A 24,438-nucleotide genomic window follows, 5' to 3' on the forward strand; every position below is an offset into this window, starting at 1 on the left:
GCATGTGCTGTAAAACTGCCATGTGGCCAATTTCAGAATATTGTGCAGCAGGGTCACAGAGCTCCTGTGATGGAATCACGTGCTACAAAATCTTTTTATTCAGTCATCAATGACTAACTCTCATTGCAAACACAAGGTAGCCTTGGCTGTCCACAGTCTCCATGGCTTCAAACACGCAGTTGAGAAGTAAACTATCTTACGCATAGTGCATACAAAACCATTACCATGGGGAGTTATTGCAAAGCTGCTATATGGTGAATTCAAGCCCTGGTTTCCAGCACACCAGCTTTCCCATCTGGGCATGCCTTGCCTTAGTGAGCTCTCAGCTAAGCCATTCTCTGTGCCTGAGCTAATACAGCCACTTGCTGTTGAGAAAATGACATAATTGCACACAAAGCACTAAGTCTAATGAAACCATATTGATTTTGTTGTTAAGGCCTATGTTTCTAGGATTTCTGGGCTACCAAAATGTGTTTTCTGAACTGTACAGCAACAGAAAAGTGCAGAGGAAGCTCATTAATGATATAACAAATAATCCAGAAAAACAACAGTGCTTGTTTTACATTCAAATCCTAAAGGTGACAGATTTTAATGTGCTCAATATCTTGCCTCCTGTTTGATGATGGTTAGTTTTGAATGGTTCTCGGTCACTAGTCATTAATTAGATATATCTTTTATATTGTAACCTTTACCTGCAGAGGAGGGGATTCCCAACGCCAAAACTCTTCTGTATGAAAATGTTATGCCTGAATGTCTGTGAGGAAATGGGAAGGATGGTCTGAAGAGGGAGTAGCTGTTGTGTCAGAGGAAGGCAGAGCAGTTCTGGCTACAAAGCTGGGATTTCCTAGGTGGGGGCTGCTCAAGTCAACATCCTGTGCCTAGCTGAAGTATTGTGACTGTGGCCCCTGGAACAGCCTGGGATAACAACCTGCCCTTTCCTTCCATTTCTTTGTTATTTTTCAAAGTTTCCAAAGTGAAGAAATGCAAAGAAAACCTTGAAAGAGGACCTGAATGTGAATGATGAAGAAAGGCCAAGCCTGAGTGTGCAGGCAGCAGCTCGAAGGGGTATTACTCCTGTGGTTCCCTGGGTGTGAACACCTGGAGGAGAAGGAGGAGGAGGAAGGGCACTGAGGCTGTTCCAAGAAAGGAGAAAAATAAAGAGAAGAAGGGTAGAAAATAAAATGGTGGCTTTACCCAACACTTATGGACAGGAGGTAAATACTGAGGAAACATGATATATTGTCATCTGGCTTTCCTGCCTCTTTGGGGGCCGATTGCCTTAATAGATGCCATGGCACTGATTTGCTTCGGGAGAGCATGAGCACGCCCTTAGTCAGTTTTGGTGGGACATAAGCAGGTTATGAAAGCGCATGCTGAAAATGGAGCCTACATTTAAATGCTTTGCTGAATTAGGCTGGATGAAATTAACAGCAGAGAAACTGCATTCAAAGATTTAATCTAGATATTTGTACCTAGACACTACAGTTGTTTCCCATCAAATATCTCACAGACAGGACAGTGAGTTGAAGATCATGCTCCAGTGTCAACAGGCAACACATGGTTTCTCCAGCTACCTCTTAATCTAGGTGTGAGCAGAAACTATGGCAAACATCGACTTTCTTTGTGATAATCACTGCACAAAGATTCATGCCCAGCAACCTGGAGGTTTTAAATGTACTAGGAAAGCATGTTCTCCCAAATTTGGCCATTCACTATCTTTCATGTCCACACAATCTGCAGGGCAATAGCTTTCCAGTACAGCCTCCCCAGGAAAGTCTCTTTCTCTGAAGACAGCAGAATTTCATGCTTGCAGTCTAAAACATAAGCATGCAAGAGTACACTGTCCAGAAGGAAAACAGAGTCCAGAATGCATATTAATTGCTGGTGGCATAAAGCCCAGGCAAGGTTGCTGCTCCATAGTGAGGTTATAAATCTGTCCAAATAGGATTCTGAACACGTCTGCCTTGTTTATATTACAAAATTTTATGACCATGTGATTCTTCACCTGGAGAGGAATAGTATCGCTGTGCAGACAGTTAATGACTGAGATTTATTATCTGGTGAAAAAGACCTCAATGTTCTCTGCTGGCCTCTGTCGCTCCAGCCCCAGAGGAGTTTGCATGTACTCTCTGCTGGCTGGCTGCAGGCTGCATGCCAGGGGGATCTTATAGCTCTCCGCAGCAACAGGGGGCTCGAAAGGGGGGGAACTGCTTCACTACCTGTTTCTACAGCACAAGAGCTGTTAAAGAGTTGATGGAAAACCTCCTGTGAAAAGTTCACCCCTTTGTTTCCCCCCAAAGAAAGCTTCAAAATAACAGAAAGGTTTAACCAGTCCCTCCTTCCACCAGCCTGTCCTTGTTGATCTGACTGACCTGCTGTGAGGACATTGTACTCATTTACCCTGATGAGGAATTTGGCCCATCAGAGAGCTGTTACATGGATCTCTGCTTTGAGAGTTTTTTTGCTGTGCAGTTTAGAAGAATGTTTCCAAATGAGGTCAAAAAGGATTCCCTCCATTTTGTCCTACTCTCTCACAGCTAAACTAGTTCTGCAATGTTGACAGGAGAATCCAAATGCTGCTTTTACCAGAGAAATGAAAGGAGTTGATTTGAATATGTAATGGGAGACAGATGGCTGAGTTTAAGGAAGTACAGGTTCCCTTTCCCGATTTTAGCCATACCTCAAAGCTCCTGGGCCCAGCGCTGCCCTTGGTGAATTAGCAGATGCTATGTCATTATTTTCAAGGAGAACAAGGTAAAAGAGAAAATTTTCACCTAAAAGATACAGCCTTGTGAGAATATCATGATGGGGTAAGGTGGTTAAAAAATCCTTGAGAGGATGGTTTCAGGGGATGGTACTAGCATTGGCATCTACTCTGCTCCTGAAAAGCTGATAAGCTACACTCGTATAACTAACCTGACTCTTTCCTCTGGCTTCAGAGGTTTGATTATCACTGTGAACATCACAATTATATCCTGAAAAAGCTGATGAGGCCTTAATGGTCGTATATTATCCTAGGGCTCAGCCACGAGAAGTTCTTCACTGTGGTTCACCAAAAGAGAAAGGTTGGGTATTGCTGGTGTGCATGTCCTGCATCCGCAGCAAGGCGGAGGTACCGCGCTGCACTGACACGTACCAGCTCAGCTGCGTGGCTTTGGGTACTGTCTCCACAGCTAACCTGGCATCAGAAGCAGTGTTGCCTGTGGTTTGAGCACTGAAGTGGGAGTCAGGAAGGCTGCTAGTATCTCAGCGTACCTCAGTTTCTTTGTCTGTAAAGTGGCATAAGGATACCAACATCTTTTGCAAAGGGCTCTGCGATCAACTCGGGAGGAGGACTGCATAGATGCTGACTGATCGGGGCAGCAGAACAGGCTTTCATGTTGTTCAGACGGATCTCCAGTTTCAGCATGAAAGTGTCCAAATTGACAAAAAAAAAAAAAAAAAAATCCCAAAATACAGATTGCTGAACATCTACCCTGCAGCAACAATCTCTCCAGGCCTTTTGGATGCTGCGGATGACACATTAACCTTAAGCACTGAGGATTTTTAATTGAAGGAGGGCAATGTTCTTATTTTCATAGTAACTTAGCTAGCAGGTTCTCCTGGCCTTTTCAGTGAAATGAGTTCATTAGTTGCATAAAAACTCCCTCCCTCTTTGGTACATGCTTAATTTTAAGCAGATGCTTAAGGCTCATTGACTTCAATGAGACTACGCACATGCTGAAAGTTATGCACATGCTGAAGTTCTCCAGTCTTCTGAATTAAGATGCTAGCGAGGTGTTCGTTTTGCCTCTAGCCAGATCCAGAGAGAGAGTCAGGCTGGATCTGAGCGTTATGTATGCTCTAGGCAGAGAGGCTGGATCAGCTGTCTGTTTTAATATTCACTCTTTCAAGAGAGAGAAATTTTAAAAAGGGCGGGGGAAGACATCCTCCATTCCTTGTTATTGTATGAACATATATCTCCAAAATTCTCCATTCTCTACTTGGCCCCAAAGGAAAATATTTGAAATAATCCATATTCATTAGAGTTTTTAATCCCTCACATACCAGAATTCAGCAGGCTGCTAATGAAGAAGACAATTATACAGCACTTCAGAAAAAAGAAAAGCAAATCAGAACAGGTGCAAAGGCTGGAGCTTCGCCACATTTGCTCTCTGTTCTTTGGCACAATGCTTCTCTATTTTACTTAAAATGTATTGAAACATCCCAACAGTTTAAGAAGTCAGTCTGAAAGGAAAAGAGGTGACATTAAAGATTAATCACTAGCTGTTGACCACCTAAGACACTAAATCTAAAGGAGGACAGCTGGTCAAACTAAGCTTTATCTGTATTCCTTCTGATGAACACAAGTGCAAATGATGCTGTACCAACAGAGCAGTAAAAAGGCAGATTGTGTTTGTTTTGCCCCTTGAATTAGGGCTCCAATGCACAAGTACAGAGCAAAGAGGTGGTGCCCAAAGTGCTTATGTACTGCCTTGATAAACATGGGAAAAATGAAGAAAGATTTTCCATCTTTTGCAGACATGTGAGAGAAAATGACCTTTTTGAGTGTGGGCAGAAAACTCATGGCAAAGCCACAAACCCTGTTCTGCCAATATCAGGCTGCGTCACTGCCCAACAAACCATCTTTTCTCTCATTTGGGGGTTTCCTGCTTATGCTGCCTGTATGGTGGGGAGGACACATGGACACACACCAGAGCAGGACAATGCCAAGAGCTTTGAACTCAAGAGCATCCAGTGACATTCAGACCTGCCAGATTTGCCAGAAACACTTTGACTGGGAAAGACTGAGGCAAGGAGGTCAATGATGAAGAGCTTTTACTGAAGAAACAGTCTTTTAAAGAGGGGCTTGCAAAGTACTTTTGATGCAAAAGGAGATCATTCTGTGTGAGGGAAGAGGGAGGCCATTACCAAGGTCAGGGCTCAGTTCCAAAAGAAAGATTGTAAAGGGAAAGAAATATTCCAGCAGGTAGGCGATAACATAGGGAACAAGGGATGAAATGACAGCAGATATTTAAACAGGTGCAGAACTGTTTAAGGACATGATGGGAAAGGAAAAAAGTAGAATAAAATTAGGAAGAAAAGGGACTCAATACTTATTTGGTTTCTCTTAGGTTATAATGCCATTAATTGGTAATAGAAAGGACCTGATTCACTGACCATTTAGACACACAATGCACTGTGTGCATTGATACATCTAATTTGCACACATGATTATCCTGTTTTTCCACATGCAGATTGGGTAATTGCTTATATAAACTGCAAGATACATTTGCATATTCCAATTACCTGATTTGTATGCTAAATCATAGTAACTGTGTGTACAAATTAGGTGTTCACTCTTCCCTTGCACACAAATGCTTGCCTAAGTCTGCTCAAATGAAGACCATAGATTATGTCTGTAGCATCAGAATCAGCAACAAGAAAGTACCAGTAACAAACTTATATACTAAAATTGGCACAGACCTCCTGGGTGAATACTTCTGAATTGCTTTAGGGTTAGTTTATAACAATAAAACCACTCCTGAAATGCATGTGAGGATGTCCAACAGACCACCTGGAGGTGGTAACCTCATAGGTCACATCTGCCTGAGTGGTGAGAGTTCATCTAGAGACACTCCAAGCACTTTGAGCAAAGTTAACATGGCACAATGTGCCAACATAGATAGCTGTACTTGTTCAACTCTGTTTTTTTTTGTTTTTTTTTTAAACCAAACAACTTGACTTGCTCATACACCAAGCCTTACGGATCTTCACACAGCTCGGATTGTTTTGCCTCAAACCAATAAAAACATATCATTGAAAGAAGAGCTACACATACGTCCTGTTTCTCAGTCTTTTCCTAAGCATCATCCGTTAGTGCCTACTGCCAGAAACAGGAAACCAGGCTTAGAGGGACATTTGTTCGTACTAATTTGCATTGGCATGTCAAAATACAACTTGGTTATGTGATTAATAATATTAATTATTATTAATCAATTAATATTTAATTATACAATTAATATTTAATTATACAATTAATATTTAATTATACAATTAATATTTAATTATATAATTAATTATATAATTATATGGTTATACTCAATTATAATTAATTGTATAGTATAATCATTAGATATTATTATAATTATATCATATATAGTTATTATATAATATAATTATTAATTATAATAATTATAATTGATAATAATAATGGAAATTAAAAGAGCTCTTTCAACAGCAGCTTTTTTTCTTCTCTTTAGAACATATTTATGACTTGCTTTGAGGTAGCACATAGGAGCTGTGAGTCAGGACAGTATTGCGCTTAGTGCTGTATAAATGCAGAACTAAAAGATGCAACTTGCTACAAAGAGTTTACAAATTAAATAAAATACATCGATAACTCCTGGAAGTGACATTCTCCATGCCCAGGTTATCTGGACCATGAAGCACGTTTCCTAGAAGACAGTGCAAACTAAAAAGTATTTCACAGCCACTGTACAAGAAGATCTTAAGAGCATCTTTAAAAAGAACCACTGAGTAAAACAAGAGGGTTTTGTTCATGGTGTCTCATTCAGAACCAGAGACTTTAGTAAATTTGTTCCTTAGCTTAATGGACATGCAGGAAATAATGGAATTATACCCGTCCCAGTGTTCAGCAGAGATGAAGAGAAGCCAGATATCACTCTAGGAAGACTCATGCTAAGCAAATGCACTGGAAGTCTCATATTTCAGTAGATGGATTTCATATACTAAAGTTGGCTTTGGCCAGTGCTACAGGTATTAAATGAGATCATTCCCTGCAACTGTTGGAAGTCTAAAGTTACTCCTATAAAATAACATTGTGTATAAACATAGACAAAGAGAACACATACATGTCAATTAGCAAAATGAACTCCGATAGCTAAACTGATCAAGAATGCAGCATAGCTTTCATTTGGTGGAAATGTCTTCTTACCAGGACAGCAGAGAAGTGCTCTGTTCAGTCATCCCGAACCACACATGGGAACCTGGATTCAGGAAGTGGTCAAAATACATACAGCGAGTGTTTGATCTGCTGGTACCTTGGGTAATATGAAGGGAGTATGAAGCTCTCATTCCTGAAAAGCTCCTGTTTTAAGATCTGCTTCAATCAAAGCAGGGCTAGTAGGTCCCAAGTAAGTGGAAATTAATCAGACTTTACACTCTGCAACTCATCTGCTTCAAATTTAACTTGAAAAATCAAGAAAGCAATAAATAGGACCCAATATACCTTGAGTCAGCTACCAAGCCTGCAAGCTTGGCAAAATAAACTAAACTAATTGCCAGCCATGCTATTTGACATTTCCACCAAAAGGCAAAACCAGGGTTTGATGTCTGTATCAGTGAGCCCTCGTGCTGCCAGAGGGTCTTCAGCATTCCTGGGAAACTGGATCCACACCAACTTCTTGCAGTCTCTTACAACACTGACATAATCTATCTTAATACATTGCAAAAACCTACAGGTACTTAGCACTGAGAAACAAAACTGCTACTGTGTCAGCCTTCCTTTCTCGTAATCTCAGGTAACTTTTAAAAGACATGGCTCTTCTCATCTAAGTGCTGCAAAATCTGCTGAGTTCTATCAGACTTTAACCTGAGGAAGACTAGAGGTTAAGAATAATCATATGTTGACTAACCTAAGTTTAATCCGTCTCACTGGCAATAAGTGTGAGGTATAGCTGTAAAGAGAAAGGACATTTGCTGCCAGAACATTGGTATTTATTTGTTTTCAATCTCTTTATCCCAACAAAAGTTATTCTTTCCAAGAATAAACCCATTCCTAAGTGATGCCAGTCAAGATAATAACATGAAGATACTCATGCAACTCTTAGTCCCAAAGCTGAGAAAGAAGAACTAAGGTTAACTTTGCTATCCACCCTTCCCAGGACTTCCTAAAGCTTTGTTCTTGGAAGGACATTTAATGGGCAAGAGTGATGCTAGGTGGGAACATCACAGAAGTCCCTTCTACAAAAGCAGAGACTCTGCCTGGAGGAGGCTCTTCAGTGGCTCCCTGTGGAAGAGGAAAGAGCAGGGTGCAGCCAGAGATGAAATGTTAAAGTGTGAAGATCCCCACATTCCAAATGGTGGACATCATGGTGGGACCAGCTGTGCTTGCCTGACAGCTTGGGTCTTTTACACCCACCCGGTGCAGGCACCGGTGGAAGGATGGACCCCATCTCTGGCACAGCTTTGGCAGGCAGATGGTCCTCCTCAGGGTTAAAAATATCCTTCATGAACTACATACATTTCCTGGGCTGCACCTTGGGTACCTGTCCTATAAAGGATAATAAATCCAGGCTCTCTTGGAGTGAGGATCAGTAAATTTCATCACTGAGGTTCCTCCAGAGAAAGCCCTCTGCTGCCAGCTCCATTACTTTCAAACAGGGACATGAGTTCTGCTGCCAATTGCAATTCTTCTCTTGCCAGCAGAGATAATATTCTGTCGGCCTAGAAGAAAATTTGCCTAACTGCCGTCTTCAGCCTGTGTCCAACATCAGTCAACTTCAAATGTAATGGCACCTACATACTGACAGACAAACTGGTGGATTCACTTAAACAAAATACAACTACAATATTATAATAGCTGCTCCAGCCTTCAGTACTTTTTTAGACAAGGTTTGATCTTGCTTGTATCTTGGAGAGGATTTTATTTACTATTTCCTCTGCATTGTCATATTTAAGTGTAGATTGATAATAATAGTTACTGCACCAGGCAGTTGTGAGGATTACTTAATTAATGTTTGTGAAGCACTTTAAGATCCTCAGATGAAAGGAGCTAAGAAGCGCAAAGTATAATTATTATGTATTATTAATAAACTTCTGGCACATTGACGGGAGAGGAGACAACACTTTTTCTTTTTTTTTTTTATGCTAAAAAGATTTAGCTTTCATGCTGTGAAGGGCAGATTTAGCCAAAAATTCACAACTAAGTAAATAAGGACTGAATGCACCCTATTCCACCACGGAGACCGGGATCTTTTGATAGCAGAGGGCAAATGTTGCAAGTGACTTACACTCCTTTTCTATCTACACACTTGGTGAAACCACAGTTTTGAGAATGGCTAGATATGGAGAAGTACAAGGGTAATACAGAAATTTCTATTAGGGAAGTTGTCAGATATCATGAGAAGAAGTAAAGAGAATTTATTTAATGTGTGATCACTGCAGTTAATAAAGGCATGCGATACAAAAAAAAATTAAGTGTGCAGAACAGTAGACGAACATTTTGAAAAAAACAGAAGCATTACAGCTGTGTGAACAACATTTTTTAGAGCTGAGAATGTGCCACTTACAAATGAGATTCCCAGAAACCTGAAAAAACTTACTCTGAGATGGATTCCTAGGCAGTTAAATAGAAACATTGAACTCTCTTGCGTATTATAGCTACTTCCTGAATGCTTATGGCTGGGATTCAGATGCACCAGAGAAAAAAAAGTGGTCCAGGGATTAGGACTGGGTTACAACACCATTCCTTGCTCCGTGATAGACCCTGACGAGGCAGTTCATTCCTCTATACCCTCACTGTGTAAAACAGGGATAATTGCACTGCTCTACTTCACAGGAGAGCTGTGAGATTAAATACATTACAGCACACTCAGGTGCCAGGGTAGTGAAAGCTAGAGACCGACTGTAGATGAACTGCTGTACGTAAAGGTAAGAAAAGACTGGATGATGCCATATCTGGGGAATACGGCACTGCCGTCAGAGAAAGCACGAGAGCCCACCTAGAACCAAGGTTGCTAGATACCACCATGGTCGGGGCAACCAGGGTAGGAAATGCTCAAAAGAGAAAAACATCTGATCCTGCTGAAGCCAGCCAAGCAAAGCATACATGGCATGCAGAGGAGATTTCATGTGTCATGGAAAGTATGCTTACTATAGTCAATGCCCACTACTTAAAATCTTTTGTAGAGAGACTGTGACATGTATCTTTTCTCAGATCTTCAATTTATTCTTTTAAAGAGATAGCACAAGGAATCTTAAGTCTAAAATATAATTATAGTCACAAAATTCTATTTTGAAATATTTTCATTCATCAGTACCAGTCAGAGAGTATTTCTGGCATTTATGCTGTTTCTGTAAAGCAAATGAGATTTACTGCTCCACTTTGTTCAAAAATGAGAAAGAGCAAATGGCCTGAAATAAAATAAAACTAATCTGGGCTTTTGGGCTTTTGGCTAGAGACTCTGCGTGGATCCTAGCCCAAACAGCTTTAAATAAGTTCAATGTATAATAACTGGAAGTGCTTACGTACTATAAAAAAAAAAAAGTTTTAAAATAAATTGTGCATGCAATTTATTTTGACTGTTCACCCTGCTTCTGTTATTGACACAAATTTCTGAAAAGATTAAATGGATGTTTGATGGATGTTTTTCACATGAGATTTGTCAACATGAGATTCAGGTACGAACAGGTGCTTTGGTTTTCAGTCTTTGCTATTGATTTCTCCGGTCTAAACTGAAGTATCAGACACCTAGTTAAGAAGCAGAGCCGTGAGTTATTAAGGCAGCCTTCTCCTCCTTACTCCACTGCAGTGCCAATACCTCAGGGGAAGACTCAGAAACAATTCGCAGCAGGGACATCACTGGACCAGACTAGCTGCTGAACATTGGCAGATAAGAAAAACCCTCACAGAAACTATGACAAGTCTGGGAGAGACTTGTGAATAAGTAAAGGGCTAACATTCTTAAAAACTCTAATACGCCTTCAAGGCCGGCAGAGCCTAAATGCAAAAGGAAGGGCCAGCTGTGATCATCTCTCTTGGAGGTGGCACATGGTAGGTTACATGGCAGAGAAGGGCAAAGACGTGACCTTGTACTCGTGGAAAGAAATGAACCACAGGGTCGCTCCTCTTTGAAAACCCCCATGAAGTCAGCATCGAGGGGTTGGAAATGTGCTTGTTAAAGAGGAGCTGGTTGCTAGGGTTATATGCTCTTAATAAAAAATAAACATCTTCCTTATACAGGTTAATTTTGGTAAGAAGGAATTTCTATATGGAAAGGCAATTTATATAAGTGTGTTTTAAATATATATGTGGGCATACATATATATTATTATGATTTATCATTTCACAATACATACATATATGTGTGTATATACACATACACATATATACACCTATATATCTAGATATATAGATATATGTGTGTGTGTGTGTGCATGCGCTTCCTCCCTTTTGTGTACAATTGAAAAAAAATCCTCTCTCTACAGTCAGGGTTGCATCAGACAATGCTGAAAACACCCCAGTATGGACAAGGTTTCCCTTTGGGCTTTTAGAAGAATTACTGGAGAACACCTTTCTGTAACCACTCATTCACTCAAGCCTGACAAAGTTTTCCAGGACCTTCCCATGCAGGCTGGACTCATTTAAATAGGAATACCTGTGCTGAAACAAAGAAAGATTTGATTTCTCACTCCTCCTTTGATACTGTGAGAGAGTTGCCAGCACCTTTAGCTCTGTAATATCCCACTGTGAACAGCAGGCAAGATCCACTGCCTGGGGAGCTCACTTTTAACATGGAAACATACTGGGAACATTGGGAATCCAGGGTTCCCCTCACAGCTATGCCCTGGCTTTGCTCAGTGACCTTGGGCAAATACCACCTCTTCACTTTAAGATGAGGATAATACATATATCACAGGTTTGTCCTGGCCTTAAGTAATCCATCTTTTCAAAGCAGTTTGAGAGCTTTGCTTGATGAGTACAGACATTATAATACTCGTCTGTTCCCATTACATTCAATGGGAATCTTACCCTCCACAGACGCAGAGCTGGGTCTGTTATTGTTATTGCGGGACCTAGAAAAATAATGCACAAGGAATATTTTAATGTTAGTATTTTTGTAGGGGTTATAGCAACACAAAGGCACACGGTGCTTGTGTAGGAACGCTTGGCACTCCTATGGAGTTACGCTAGAATAAAGAGTGAAATTCTTCCATTAAAAATCAGAATGAGACCTCACTGACTCCTACCAGTAAATATGCTCAGCTAGTGCCAGACTGTAAAGGAGACAGGAGAGGCCAATAAAAGGGAGAAGAGGAGAGAAACCAGAGACCAGTCAGACTCATGGGGGAAGCTTACTACAAGGTTTGCTTTTGCTGTACCGAGTAACTGAGAAGCCAGGAGGTGAGCATGTGGATATTGCACCAGGGACTAAGCCTAGGGCAAGGTCACCCTAAGGATAAAGAGTGCCAAAACTAAAGAAACGCGTGTATGACTGCACTAAGCAACAGCACGTGGGGCAGAGATCCCTGAGCTATTGCCAGCTTGTAGGTCCACGGCACAGAACAACGTGCTGCCAGTTAGCCTTGGAAGCAGCATCGTCCCATAAAGGACAGCAACTTCCACGCCTGAGCTTGGCTATTGCCACACCGCATTCCCAGTGCTTCCAGTTGTAGGACAACACAAAAGAAGCCAACCTGACCCACAGTGGGGTTGCAGTGAGTGTACCTCTAGAGCTAGGAAACATAAAGCAGGCCACTAGTAATAACAGTAAGAGTCTGATCCTTGCCTCACTTAATGTAGTAAAAACAGTGACAATGTACAGCTTCTGCAGAGAAAGTTAATATTAATGCCTACCCACATTCACTGACCACATTGTGCCTCTTCTGTTGCTGCCAGGTATCTCCATAGAGTAAATCATATTGACTGTGTTTATTACAAGAACTAAGCGATCAGCTGTGAACTTTCTTTGACATAAATATTTTGCCATTAGTAATGACAAATAGCAACACTTGTGTTGCAAAAGTAGCGTTGGATTATTCCTCTCCATGGGGGCTATTCCATCTGATTTCTCTCAAATTGGAATTGTGAGCTTCAGGATCAAAAGGAACAGACAAAAGGTGGAACTAAGAGCTAGGCATCACATTCACTCCCAGAAGCTGATGGCAAGAATATATATATCACTGTATAAAAAGAGTTAAATGAAGAAACTGTTTTAAAAAGTGAAAAGAATTGATTTTCCCACAGCTCTGGGATGTCTCTGCATAGCTAGTTTTTAATGCAACCACAGTGAGCACACGCCAGGCAGGAAACGGCGTGCTTGACTCAGTAGTGCATGCAACTGTTTTGTTTGCACATGTAACAGCATAAACTGCACACGCACTTTGTGAGCATTACACCATGCCTACATTTCCTGGGTGGATCAGGCCCAGGGCTTTTCTCCTGAATCACATTATTACTAAGCCTCTGCAGTTACAGCTGAACAAAACAGGGATTTTCCATTCTTGCAAGATTTCCTACATTTTTGACTGGTGATGTTGGCACTTCAAACCATGTCTGTTCGCAGGCTGAGCAAATGAGAGGATGGGAGAATGCTGAGCAGCGTGGGGAATGAATCTCTCAGAGAGATTTTTCAAATGTACAAATGAGAGCTGGTGCTTTAAAAATAGAATCGACTGTACTTCTATAGCACATGTCCTCTGAGGAATTCAGCCTGAGCACGTAAGCTCCTCGCTCCCTCCTGAGGCAGACAGTCTCATACAGATGTGGATACGTAGGCTCAGGGAGGGCAACAGACTTGCTCCAGGCTCTCCTAGAAGAAACCTGCAGATATTTCTAGTGCTGCTGAGTTAAAAATCAAGGGGTATGCTTACACATCTATGTTTATACACACACACTGTACTTTACAGACTGCATGATACATACATCAAGAGGACTGCTAGGCATAACAATTTTAACTTTCTTGTATGAAAGTTCTTTAGAGACTGCAAGCCTACAGGCTTGTATTATGAACTGCTGAACCCAAAACATTTTTAACTAAGAAATGCCAGGCAACTGTCTGCCTGGATCGAAGAGGTGCTAAACATTGTGCTAATAGGTCTGGAGAAAGGATCCTCTCTGAAAGGTGAGTATCCTACCTGGAGAGCTTAGTATAAGCTTGTTGTTGGCAGATGCTTGCCAGGAAATAATGTGAGATGTTGTAATAGGGATGTGGGAGACATCCCTAATGACAAGCCAACGTGATAGCCAGGATATCTCAGAAGTTACAGAGACTCCTGGCAAGCCTCTGTAGAGCCAACAAAGAATTGCTGGACACAATTGCCAGGCTGGCTCTGCATCACGGGCTGGAGCATGGCAGGGATGATGTGCCCATGGCACAGATAAACCGTATGTAACTGGATGTGCTGGTCCTCTGAGGACTGACCTGGATCAGTGTATTTCTATTATGGGGTTTTGCCCCAAACTGGGGGTTAGGGAGGCTGTAATCCAGAGGAGTTTGGGAACCAGCAGCACAGCAATACATTCTGGGAAGGTTGCTGGCTAGACAGAAGTAGAGGGACCATTAAAAGGAATTGAACATGTGGAATTAGGGATCCCCGGGCAAAAGGTTTAAGAAGTTCACGGGAAGGAGAAGCATCCAGGAAAGGGTTTGAGACCTGGCAGGAAAAACCAGCAAGGAGGTGTGGAGCAGGATGACAAGAGACAGACACAGAGCTGCAATTGTTTGTGCGTCCACAGGGAAGTGCTGTGCTAGAAAGCCGGTGATAAACTATAGACCAAAGTGGCAAATTCCTGAACCCAGGGGAAAGGATTTGGAATGAGGCACTGCTTTTGAGGACCTCCAAAGGCAGGAGTTTACTTTGGCTGGCTGAAGGGAAAAACTCTCCTGTATACAGCAGAGAAGCCAAGGCAGGAGCTGCATCAGAAAAATGAAAGTCACAGCTGCAAGCAAAGTATGGGCAATCTTGCTTCAACAGACAAGCCAGCACCTGCCCTGCAGTGGGAGTCTCAGAGACAGAGGACAGGGCTAAGACTGACCCCTACAATTAGGGAGAGGGCTTTCCTCTGCTGAATGCTAAATTCAGACAGGTTCTTGGAGATGAATGAAAACTGCATGCCATAAGGAAGGGCCAGGAATAGAAAACCCATGTGGGGGAAGAACGCTCTAGATGTAGCAAATGCATCTCCAGGAGGTTTTTTTCATTCTTTTTTTGTCACTACTATCAACAATAATAAGGAAAGAGCTTACAGAACAACCTCTCCAATCCCTAAGCAATGCATCCAGAGATTAGCAGCAGAGACCAGTGGGCAGCTCGAGAAAAGCTGTTCAACAAATGTAGAGGCATGCATAATAAGATTACTGAATTGGAGTTGCATGTTTTCAAGGATAAACGCAATATTATTGCACTGGCAAAGACACAGTAGGAACAGGGGAAAGAATGAGAAATAGCCTGCCAGAACGGGGGACTGCTGCAGCTGAGCTCCCAATAGGACAGTGGGAAGTGGGGAGATCAAAGAGGAGTAGCCCTCTACAAGCAGGGAGAAAGTGAATATCATACTTGACATGCAGATATGCAGAGAAGCTTTTTGCAAAGTGGGTGATGTCATTGTGTTTTTCTCAGCCTTCAGGACAGCAAAAGAAAAATAGATGAAGCAGCACCTGCAGAGGAGTCTGTAAGATGAGTAGGGTGTTTTTTCCTCTGTGCAACACTTCAATTACTCAAATATTGATCAGGGAAATAATTTGTAAAGACCAAAAAAAGATTTCTTTTCTTCCTAAGAGGCAAAAAGGGCAATGTTCTTGCAGAGTCACTGGAGAGGTCAGATAATCAGAGGATTTTCAAGACCTGGTATGCCAATTAAGGTGCTGAGCTGGTCTGATTTGTTATTCGTTTATACTGGAAAGCATGGAACGACGGTAGTTGGTGATTTGCAGGATGCCCTGATGTCTAGTTGGATTTACAGCAAGGCTGACTGTGGCAAAGGGCATGAATACCTCCCTAGAAACACCCCTGTGTTACAGGTAGACCCACAGGTACTAGCTAGCTTGGTTAGTAAAAACAACATCTCCAGGAGGGGCTTCTGCTATGGAAACCTAGGGCTGCTAACTGGGTTCTGTGTGGCAGAAACCAGCCGTACAGACATAGCTTTAGAGAGGAAAAGGAGCAACTAAGATCAAAACCCCAAAGCAGCAGTTCTGTTTAGCTTCTGGAAAGTTGTTTTTCTTTCCTGGGGAAACTGCAAAGGAAAACTATCATACCACAAAATGTAAAAGCTGTTTCAGAAAATATCTGCACCTCATCAGCATCCTGGGTAAACCAAACAGACATGAACCCCAGAGAGTCCTCCAAGGTTAAATATGGATGTTGTGAGCACACCAAAGTACAGGAAGAATGCTATTTTAAAAAATAAACTATTAAAGGGGACTGGAGGAATGATAAAAATAAGCAGGAACAAGCAAAACCAGTGATCACAGGAAGAAAAAGAAGCAGCCACAAAAATTGCAGCAAGTGTTTCACAGAGATATAAAGGCAAACAAAGTCAGAGGAGGCAGGAGAAACTGATCCTTTAAATTATCTTGTAAGTCATAAGGAGAGAAATGAAAAGTTTTATTAAATAACTGTCTGTTAAATATTTTTTTCATTTGATACTCAGACAGTGAGTCCCTCAGCGTGCTCAGCATTGTGCATATGAGTTTTCCCACTGTATAAAGTGAGCACAGTGGAGTACAGTACAGCGAGTGCCTCAGAGCTAATTGGACACATAGTTCATGTGTCTGCTGCACTGGCTGACACTGGTGAGGAAGGGTGCTCAGCACACAGGGACGAGCGGCTGGCATATTGCCATGCAGCTCTGTAGCGCTTCTCACAAGGACGGGATGGCTTTGGTTACAACCGTGAGGGACTGGAGCATTAGAGGAAAGAAGCAAACATCTCTATGTACTAGCCCTAGATAGGTAACAATGTGGTAAGCTTGGGTCTTCAAAAGCCACCTGATTCCTCATCTTAGTGGTCTGGAGGCTCTCAGAGGGGGGATACTACAAAATCTAACAGTGTTATTTCTTTTTTTCCTTTCTTTTTTTCTTTAAGCACAAGTGTTGTACATGTCTAGTATCAAACAAAATGAGATATTGCTTGCCATGAAGTGGTTAGTTTAGAAGCCAGACAGATTAGTCAAAAGATAAGGGTAAAGCCCCAGTGGATAAAGGAGTGAAAAAAAAATTAAGGCCTGCAGTATTGTTTTTCTGTTATTTTCACGCCTTTTTCCACCTTGGCATACATCACATATAATTCCTTTTTAAAAAACAAAGGAACAAAAACAAACAAACAAACAAAAAACTTGTTCTGTCAGGGTTTAACTGGTCCCAGTATGGCCATGAGATGGTCTGCAGTAAGCTATTATGGAGGAGTTAGGTTAGGTGCTGTGCAAAAAAAAAAAAATATATATATATATATATATATATATATGTATAAACAATGCTTACAGAGCTAGCAAGAAAACCCACCTTGCTGGAGCAGAAGTTGGAAGATAGGACATAGTTTACAAAGGCACTGAGTTGGGTTTATGGGAGAATATGCATTTGTAGCCACTTTCTAAACTGCTTAAACACAACATGAAGGGGTCTCTTTTTTTTGTGCTATTTAAATGGAAAGACATTTTCATAGAGCAGCAAAAGTCTGAAGATAGAGAATAAGCGAAACCATTGAGAATTTTCCTGACACAGATCTTAGATCCTTCAGTGATGGTCATTAAACCTCAATAATTTACTTTATTCCCTTTCTATAGGAGCAGTTTGAGCTCTCCAGACCTAGCAAAGATGACTGAGCCTGCTTTCTGGTGACAGAAGTTTCTGGAGGCCAGTAGCCTCAGCAAAAGTGCTCCAGTGAACAGAGTGGCTGAGCAAAGCTGTCCAGGAGCTATCACACAGAGGCTCAGATTTAGAAAATTCAGTCTGAAATTGAGCCTGAGCACAGCTGGCCACGTCAGATAAAGGGTCAGGCTGCCAAGTCCCTCTCCCAGTATCCTTCCATCAGAAGTTCAAGACTGGGTCCAACCTATTCAATATGTGGAACAAAGTATCACGAAGGTGATCAAAGCAAAGCGTGTACTCTGGCATGAAAGGAAAGCTATCCACCAGCAAGGAGTAAAACAGATAAAGAACAGCCTTATTGGGTTTGCATTCCCTGATAGGTAAGCTAATTGTTCATCATACCCATTTTCCTTGCTACTCTTGAAGTGACTAGAAATCTATGCTTGGGAACTGCTAAAATATTTGAGGTCTGAGAACATACAGCACCATTTTCATTACAGTAACGAAGCCACAGAATGGAAGCTTTAAATGGGAAGGATAATAACGCATTACGATTCACTCTCAATTAATCCAGAGCCCGCAATGCCGAATGCACTTACTCCGAGAATTTTCTCAGAAAATGAAGCTAGAGTGTATTTCATTTATAAATCACAAAAGACACTTATTTGGCAAGAATGACCCCTGCTCATATACAATAAATCATGAACATCAACAGTCTCTAATGGATTTTGAGTCAGTGCCACAGACAGCTAAGCCCGGGGCCTGTGTTTCAGGATTCCAGGACTGTGCCAAAGGAGCCTTATAAATGATTAATGCATTCAGCACAGTGTCATCTGTGCCATTGGAGAGAAAAAGACATTTCGGGGCTCCATTTATCATTAAAAAAAGTGATAATCAGTTCAACAGCAGATCATGCCTCCCCTTTTCCCCTGCCAGAATGAGCCATTTAGCCCCACACTTTCTAGAATCCCTTCCCAAAACTTCCCACATGCTCTTGGTTCATTATGTGCAACATTTTAATGAGAAAAAAGGGAAATAAAAAATCCATTTACATAAGTATCCCTCCAAAACCAGACTTTCTGAGGTACGGAGCTACAGTTTACATTTGCAAATGCATATACAACAGGGGGGGTGACACTCCAGAAGTAGCTGGGGCCTCTTTCTGCTTCTTTGCCATATTGTGAGAATGCCAGTACATAGAAAATTCAAGTTTTCAATCCCTAATGCTCAATTTGTCATGCTCTCCAGTTCTTCATCCTACAGTTTTCAACCTCTCCCCCTTTATTTTTGTCCCCATGGTTACTGAATCACTATGTTTGCAGAGATTTTCCTCATTAAAGAACATGCAACTAACATGAGACAGCTAAATTATCAGCCAGCTCTGACATTGGTTTCTCCTACCAAGGATCTTATCTTTCAAAGGTGTTCAAATAGATCTCTTGCACTGGAACCAACTTCAAAGTAAGCAGGGAGACTTAGAATAGGCTTAAATCAGGTAAAGGATGATATTCAAATGCTAACTTTAGCAGACAGGTAGCCTAGGAGTGTGTGATACAAATATGCAGGAGGTGTATTTCACCAGAAAATTTTAAAGTAAGCCCTAGAAGGAACACACTACTGCCTGACTGGAACCAAGTCTAACACACCTTAGTTCAAGTAGATTTCCTCTTTTTAAACACAATCTTGGCAAAACAATAGGAAACATGCATGTTTAGGGCCCTAAGGAATCTGCTACACAATGCATCAAGAAAGACCACTGGATAAGACGTCTACTAACCTCCAGCCACTAGATGTACAGTGAACAGCATATGCTGACCCAGGGATAAGTAGCACTGCTCCCATGCTGAGCAGCCTACACTGGTCCCAAGGATGCTCAAAACCAGCCCCTTCCAGTCTACCCCAAAATCTAAACTAAACCTTGTTTGCTTCTGAGAAGCCTTTCTCCACTTCACTCATAGCATCCATTCAGCAACAAGTGCCCAGACTCTAAAGCAAGGGTACCAGAGTACCACCTCACATAAGCATCATCACAGAAGCCTCCTTGGAACCAATACAGACAAGCCTGAGAAGACACATGGAGACCTTACCTTGGCCGCTACGGAGGAGTTGGGCTTCTCCAGGAGGTCCCAGAGCTTTTTCCTTTTGTCAGCACAGCAAGTGTTATCAAATTCCTCCCCTTCCCTTTCCCTCAGTGTCTCAGCTTCTCTCTTCAGCTCCTCATTCATCTGCTCCTTCTTCTGGTGGTAACGGGCCTGGCAGCAGGACTCCAGGTAGATCTCATCCACCCCCCAGTAGTCCAGCTCCTGGCTGAAGGACAAGGCGCACATCTCCTCCATCATGTGCAGCTTGCCAGTACGATAGAAGTTCAAGATTGAGGTGAATGCCCCAGGGTGCCTGTCAAAGAAGTACTCATTCTCCTCCAGGTTGTAGTCATCACAGATCTCCATGAGGGAGTCGTGTGTGTTGCAGTCTCTGAGTTTACCCAGCCTGGTCCGTGGCAACCTGTCCAAGGTCCGCCAGAGTACCTCATGGGCCAGCCCCCCCACATTGAGCTTGACCCTGCGGGAGCAGGCCTTGCTCCTGACGATCTCTGTGGGGTCCGGAGGCAAAGAGGTAGTAGAGCGAGATCCATGCTTATTCATCCCCAGAGGCATCGCTGGTCCCCCTCAGGCTGGATGCTCCAAGGTGCGGCGTGGGGCAGGGAGCGCGGGGGCCGGCTCTCCTCACCTCTCCTTCCCCTCCATGCCCCAGAGCTGCAAAAGAGAAGCCAACCATGGGTGCCCGCCCGCCGAGCGCCCGGGGAAGCGCGGCCGCCTTCGCGCCTGCCTTATCCATGCAGCGGGGGAGCGCCCGGCCCGCTAATCTGCTCAGGGGGCGGCGGCGCTGTCCGCCCTCCCGGTGCTGAACGGCGCGCGGCGCCCGGGCGGCGCGGCCGCTGGCAGGCGCTGTCCGCGGTGCTGAAGGCCGCCCTCTCCCACGTGTCGGCCCGGGCGCTGCCTCCGAGCTCCCCCGGGCGGTGGCGGCGGCCGCGGCGCGGGCGGGGGGCCTCCACGGGAGGGTCCCCTGAGCACCCCGCCCGGGGGAGCTACGGAGTCTGGGCATGGGGTGTTGGATCCTCTTTCGACAAAGGGATGGGAAATGATGACTTAAGGGAAGGAGGCGGGGGGGAGGGGGGCAGAGCTGCCCTAAGCACCGCTCAGAAATGCACCCCAAAAGGCACCGGGGCTGCTAGCCACGAGTGAGCTGACACGTTGTCCGCTCTCTCGCACAGGCTGGCCGGGAGCAGGCTAGCCCCGCCACCGCCAGCCCCTTCCTTTCCCTTCCCCTCTCTGAGAGCCCGGCCCCGTCACCGCCGCTCTCCGGAGCGCCCGGCCCGGCCCGCCACCGCCGCCCCCCAGCCCCACCGCCCCGCGGAGCGCCCGGCCCTGTCGGACCGCGCACGCCGGACTCCGGGTGTCGCTACGACCCACACGGTGCACCCCCCTCCTCGGAGGCGGCGGTGCCCCCCGCCCCGCCCGGCTGTGCTGGCAGCAGGGAAATGCGGATGCTTTTTATAAGTCCAGCCTAGCAAATTTCCCTGAGGAAAGGGCTGGGAAAAGGAAAAGGCGGTTATTTCCAGCCACTCTAACGACGCACTCTACCTCGCTGGGCTGCCTAGGGACGGTTCCTCCCCCCTCCCACCGGCGCCCTTTGCATAACTGGGAAATCAGCGAAAATCAGAATAACAAAAGCCCCCGAGCCTTCCTGGCAAAGCCAGGCAGCTTGTGACAGCCCCGAGCACTGTTGCTTACACAAGATGGCACGAACAGAAACCCCAGCGCAGACGGGAACGGCTCCTCCATGCCCAGCCAACACAGCTGCCGGGGGCCCGGCTCTGCCCCTCACCGCCGATCTGCCCCCCCTCCACCCCCCTGCTCCGAAAGCAAAATACCGGCGCTGCCTTTAGACCGCGGCCGGGGCTGCTCCTCGGCCGCAGCCGCACACGGGGGAAGGCTCCGAGCCCGGCCCGCACCTACCTCCTGCTGCGGGCTCCGAGCGAGGCGGCGCGGGGCTGTGCGGGGCCGAGGGCGGCTACATCCTGCGGCGGGCGGCGGAGCGGTCAGCAGGGGCGGCCCCGCTCGCATCCCCCGCGGCAGCCTCGAGGCGGAGGGATGGCGACCGCGCTCCCGTCTGTCCACGGAGCCCGGGGGGAGGGGAAGGGAAACGAGGTAAATCGGATCCCTCGGCAGGAAGCTTTCCAAGGCCTTCCCTTGGCTGCGGCTCCTCACTTCTGCCTACAGTCAACGCCGAAGCCGCATCTGCCCCATCCCCCCCCCTTTCCTTTTCTTTTCCTTTTTTTTTTTTTTTTTCTCCTTTGAAGACACAAAGGAAAGCTCCGGTACTTCCTTCTGCTGCCTCGTAACGGAGATCAACAAGTCTAGTCTGAACCTCCAGCTTTTCCCTGCAATTCTGTCCCGGAGTTGTTTGGAGTGAATTGGAAGTTGGGGGTGGAAGAGAGGAAGGCAGCTCCACCGTGAGCTAGGATGCAGCATTGCAGGGAAGGTTAACGCTTTCCTGGCCTGGCCGAACCGCCGCGGGGCTGATTTACAGAGGGGGAGGTGCCTGGAAGAGACCTAGCAGCAAGGGGGAGATTCGCAGCATCCCTCCTTGGGAGGATGAGGTTACTCCCACCATCCATCAGCTCCCGGTGGTATCACCCATGAAAACAGAAGCAGGGATTGGTGCCAGAAGAAAAATGATGAGCAGAGAGTGCTGATAAACCTAGCAGGGCCCCTATTGCTTTCCAGGCCCTGCTTGCTGAGCTAAGAGCAGCTGAGCTCAATGAGGCTGTGAATCACTCTGTGCGTGAGACAGGAGCAAAAGGGGTCCCCCCTCACCCGGAGCTTCTTGTCGAAGGCAAGAGCCTGTTCTCACAATTGTTGCACATATTAGCCGTTACTCACAGATGGGAGGAATAATAGTGGATCTCTGGTGCTGATTAGGGATACAATTGTAATAGAATAAGGAGCATTCACTAACCAGAAACAGAGTAAAGGGTAACTTTCCAGTTAACTTTGCAGTATTCAAAGTATCCTTCCATCACTCTGTCTTTCTTGCCTACCTTTCACTTCCTCCTTCACCTCTGACAGGGGAAAATGGACCTCACCAGGAGGCTGTAGAGCCATTAGCACCATTTAATGGGTACACTAGCACCACTTAATGCAGCTCACCTGCTTAGGCCGGTGTACCAGCAGTACACGGCAATGCTCATTAACCCTTTCTCCTTTTTGCATTTGTTGGCTTTGGCTCCTGGACTCTGCAGTGACAATTCACACTGCAAGGTTTCTAAAAGAGGAGTCCTGTGTTTGATCCTGAGAGATGAACTAGACAGAAGGACTCTCAGAGCTGTTTTTCCCACTTTCCACACTTCTCTCTCAAACTCCCACCCGGCTCCCATTGCCCAGTGTACGCAATGCTGATGTTATGGTACTATCTTCAGCATTTGAATGTGCATGTCTTCTTCAGAGATGACCTTTTGGAATCCCAGACTGTGTGCGTGTGGCCAGGCCTTTTTCTCTAACACCTCCCACAGCAATACATTTCATCTGTACATTTCAGAATTTCTTACAAAGGAGCAGACGGGAAAACTAAGGTATAGAAAGGCAAGGTGCTTGCTCAAGATCACCCGTCAGGGAGGTGGAAGGAAGAGCTAGGGATAAAACCTGTTGACCAGCTTAATCTCAGCCAGGGTACCTCTACTGAAGTAGCTCCCCCCATGCCATGCAAACGGAAAAACAGTATCCAGAAGACTTCAGTTCTTGTCCTGCTTTCCTGTCATTTCATCTCCAAACTTACTGACCAGGGCTGCGAAGCTAAATCTGTCAATGATTATAAAGTGTTTTGAAACTTTCAGCTGGCAGGTGTTGTATGAGCACAAGTTATTTGTTTCTTAGCACTGGTGTCCAGGCCATATTACCTCCTGTTGTGACAAATGCAGGCCACTCTTCTGTGGGAAGAGAAAGCTGGGAGGGAAAATGACCAGTAACCTAATCAGGGAGATGCATCAAATTCAATACAGTTAAATCACTGGGAGAGAAGCAACTCAGTTTTATTGGCAGGATATTTATATCTTTTAAAATCATGCTTGCTGCCCTGCCAATGTCATTCTCATGTCCCACCAAGAGACTGGGAAACTAACGACAGAGGGGGACATGAAAGGCCAGGGTGGACATATGGACTCCTCCATCACTGTGTGTTCACCCTTCTACACACACCTTCTTGCCAGTGCTTAAAAGTCACGTCTGAACCTCAGGGAGAAGCTGAAGGAGGGACCCCTGCTGAGGGCAGGCCCTGCAGTGCCTGTGGAGGCCCAGGAGTCTGCTGGTCAAGAGGAGAGAATATTTCTACCCCCAGGGCATCAGTGCTCTGCAACACCTCTTGTTCCACGCCTGGAGAGTTTGTCAGCAAGGGGCAGCACAGGCCTGAGGATGCAAAAATGCACAGCCAGTTCTCTCTTCTCCAAGGTTATCTAGCTCACTTTTGCTTTGGATATTCCTTTCAATTGATATTTTTGTACCCTGAGCTTCTGCAAACTTAATTTAGAGCTTGTTATTTCCACAGCCTAAGGAGCCAGTCAAGTGCTTGAATGCAGTCCATGGCAAATCCTGTTCCTTTCCATATATTTCAAGAGTCATGGACAAGGAAATACCATAAACCTCAAGTACTTTAGACGAAATGCACAGGAGTAGGGTACAAATGTGTTTTTCTGGGCTCACAGTCTCTGGAATATACATATGCTGATTACACCTAATGGGCAGAAAAGGTGTGTAAAACAGCCTCTTTGGCATTTATTGGGCTACAGTGTAGCAGTGAAACAGGCTGAGCCTAAATGTGGAAAAATCACTCTACTGATCTGCAGTGACTC

At 44.5% G+C, this 24,438-nt stretch overlaps 1 protein-coding gene across 1 annotated transcript in view; it reads right to left on the minus strand.

Moving 5' to 3' along the window:
* KCNB1 (potassium voltage-gated channel subfamily B member 1) overlaps nt 1-21,615 on the minus strand; it is a 138,093-nt gene extending 116,478 nt beyond the window's left edge. The window contains exons 1-2 of the mRNA XM_067307793.1: nt 21,551-21,615; nt 19,622-20,287 (exon numbers count right to left, since the gene is read on the minus strand). Of these exons, the coding sequence (XP_067163894.1) occupies nt 19,622-20,188 (567 nt within the window). The 5' untranslated portion in view covers nt 20,189-20,287; nt 21,551-21,615. The remainder of the gene's footprint in view (nt 1-19,621; nt 20,288-21,550) is intronic.
* Nucleotides 21,616-24,438: the final 2,823 nt, after the last annotated feature.

This window comes from Apteryx mantelli, chromosome 18, assembly GCF_036417845.1.
Source record: "Apteryx mantelli isolate bAptMan1 chromosome 18, bAptMan1.hap1, whole genome shotgun sequence".
Taxonomy (NCBI): Eukaryota; Metazoa; Chordata; class Aves; order Apterygiformes; family Apterygidae; genus Apteryx; species Apteryx mantelli.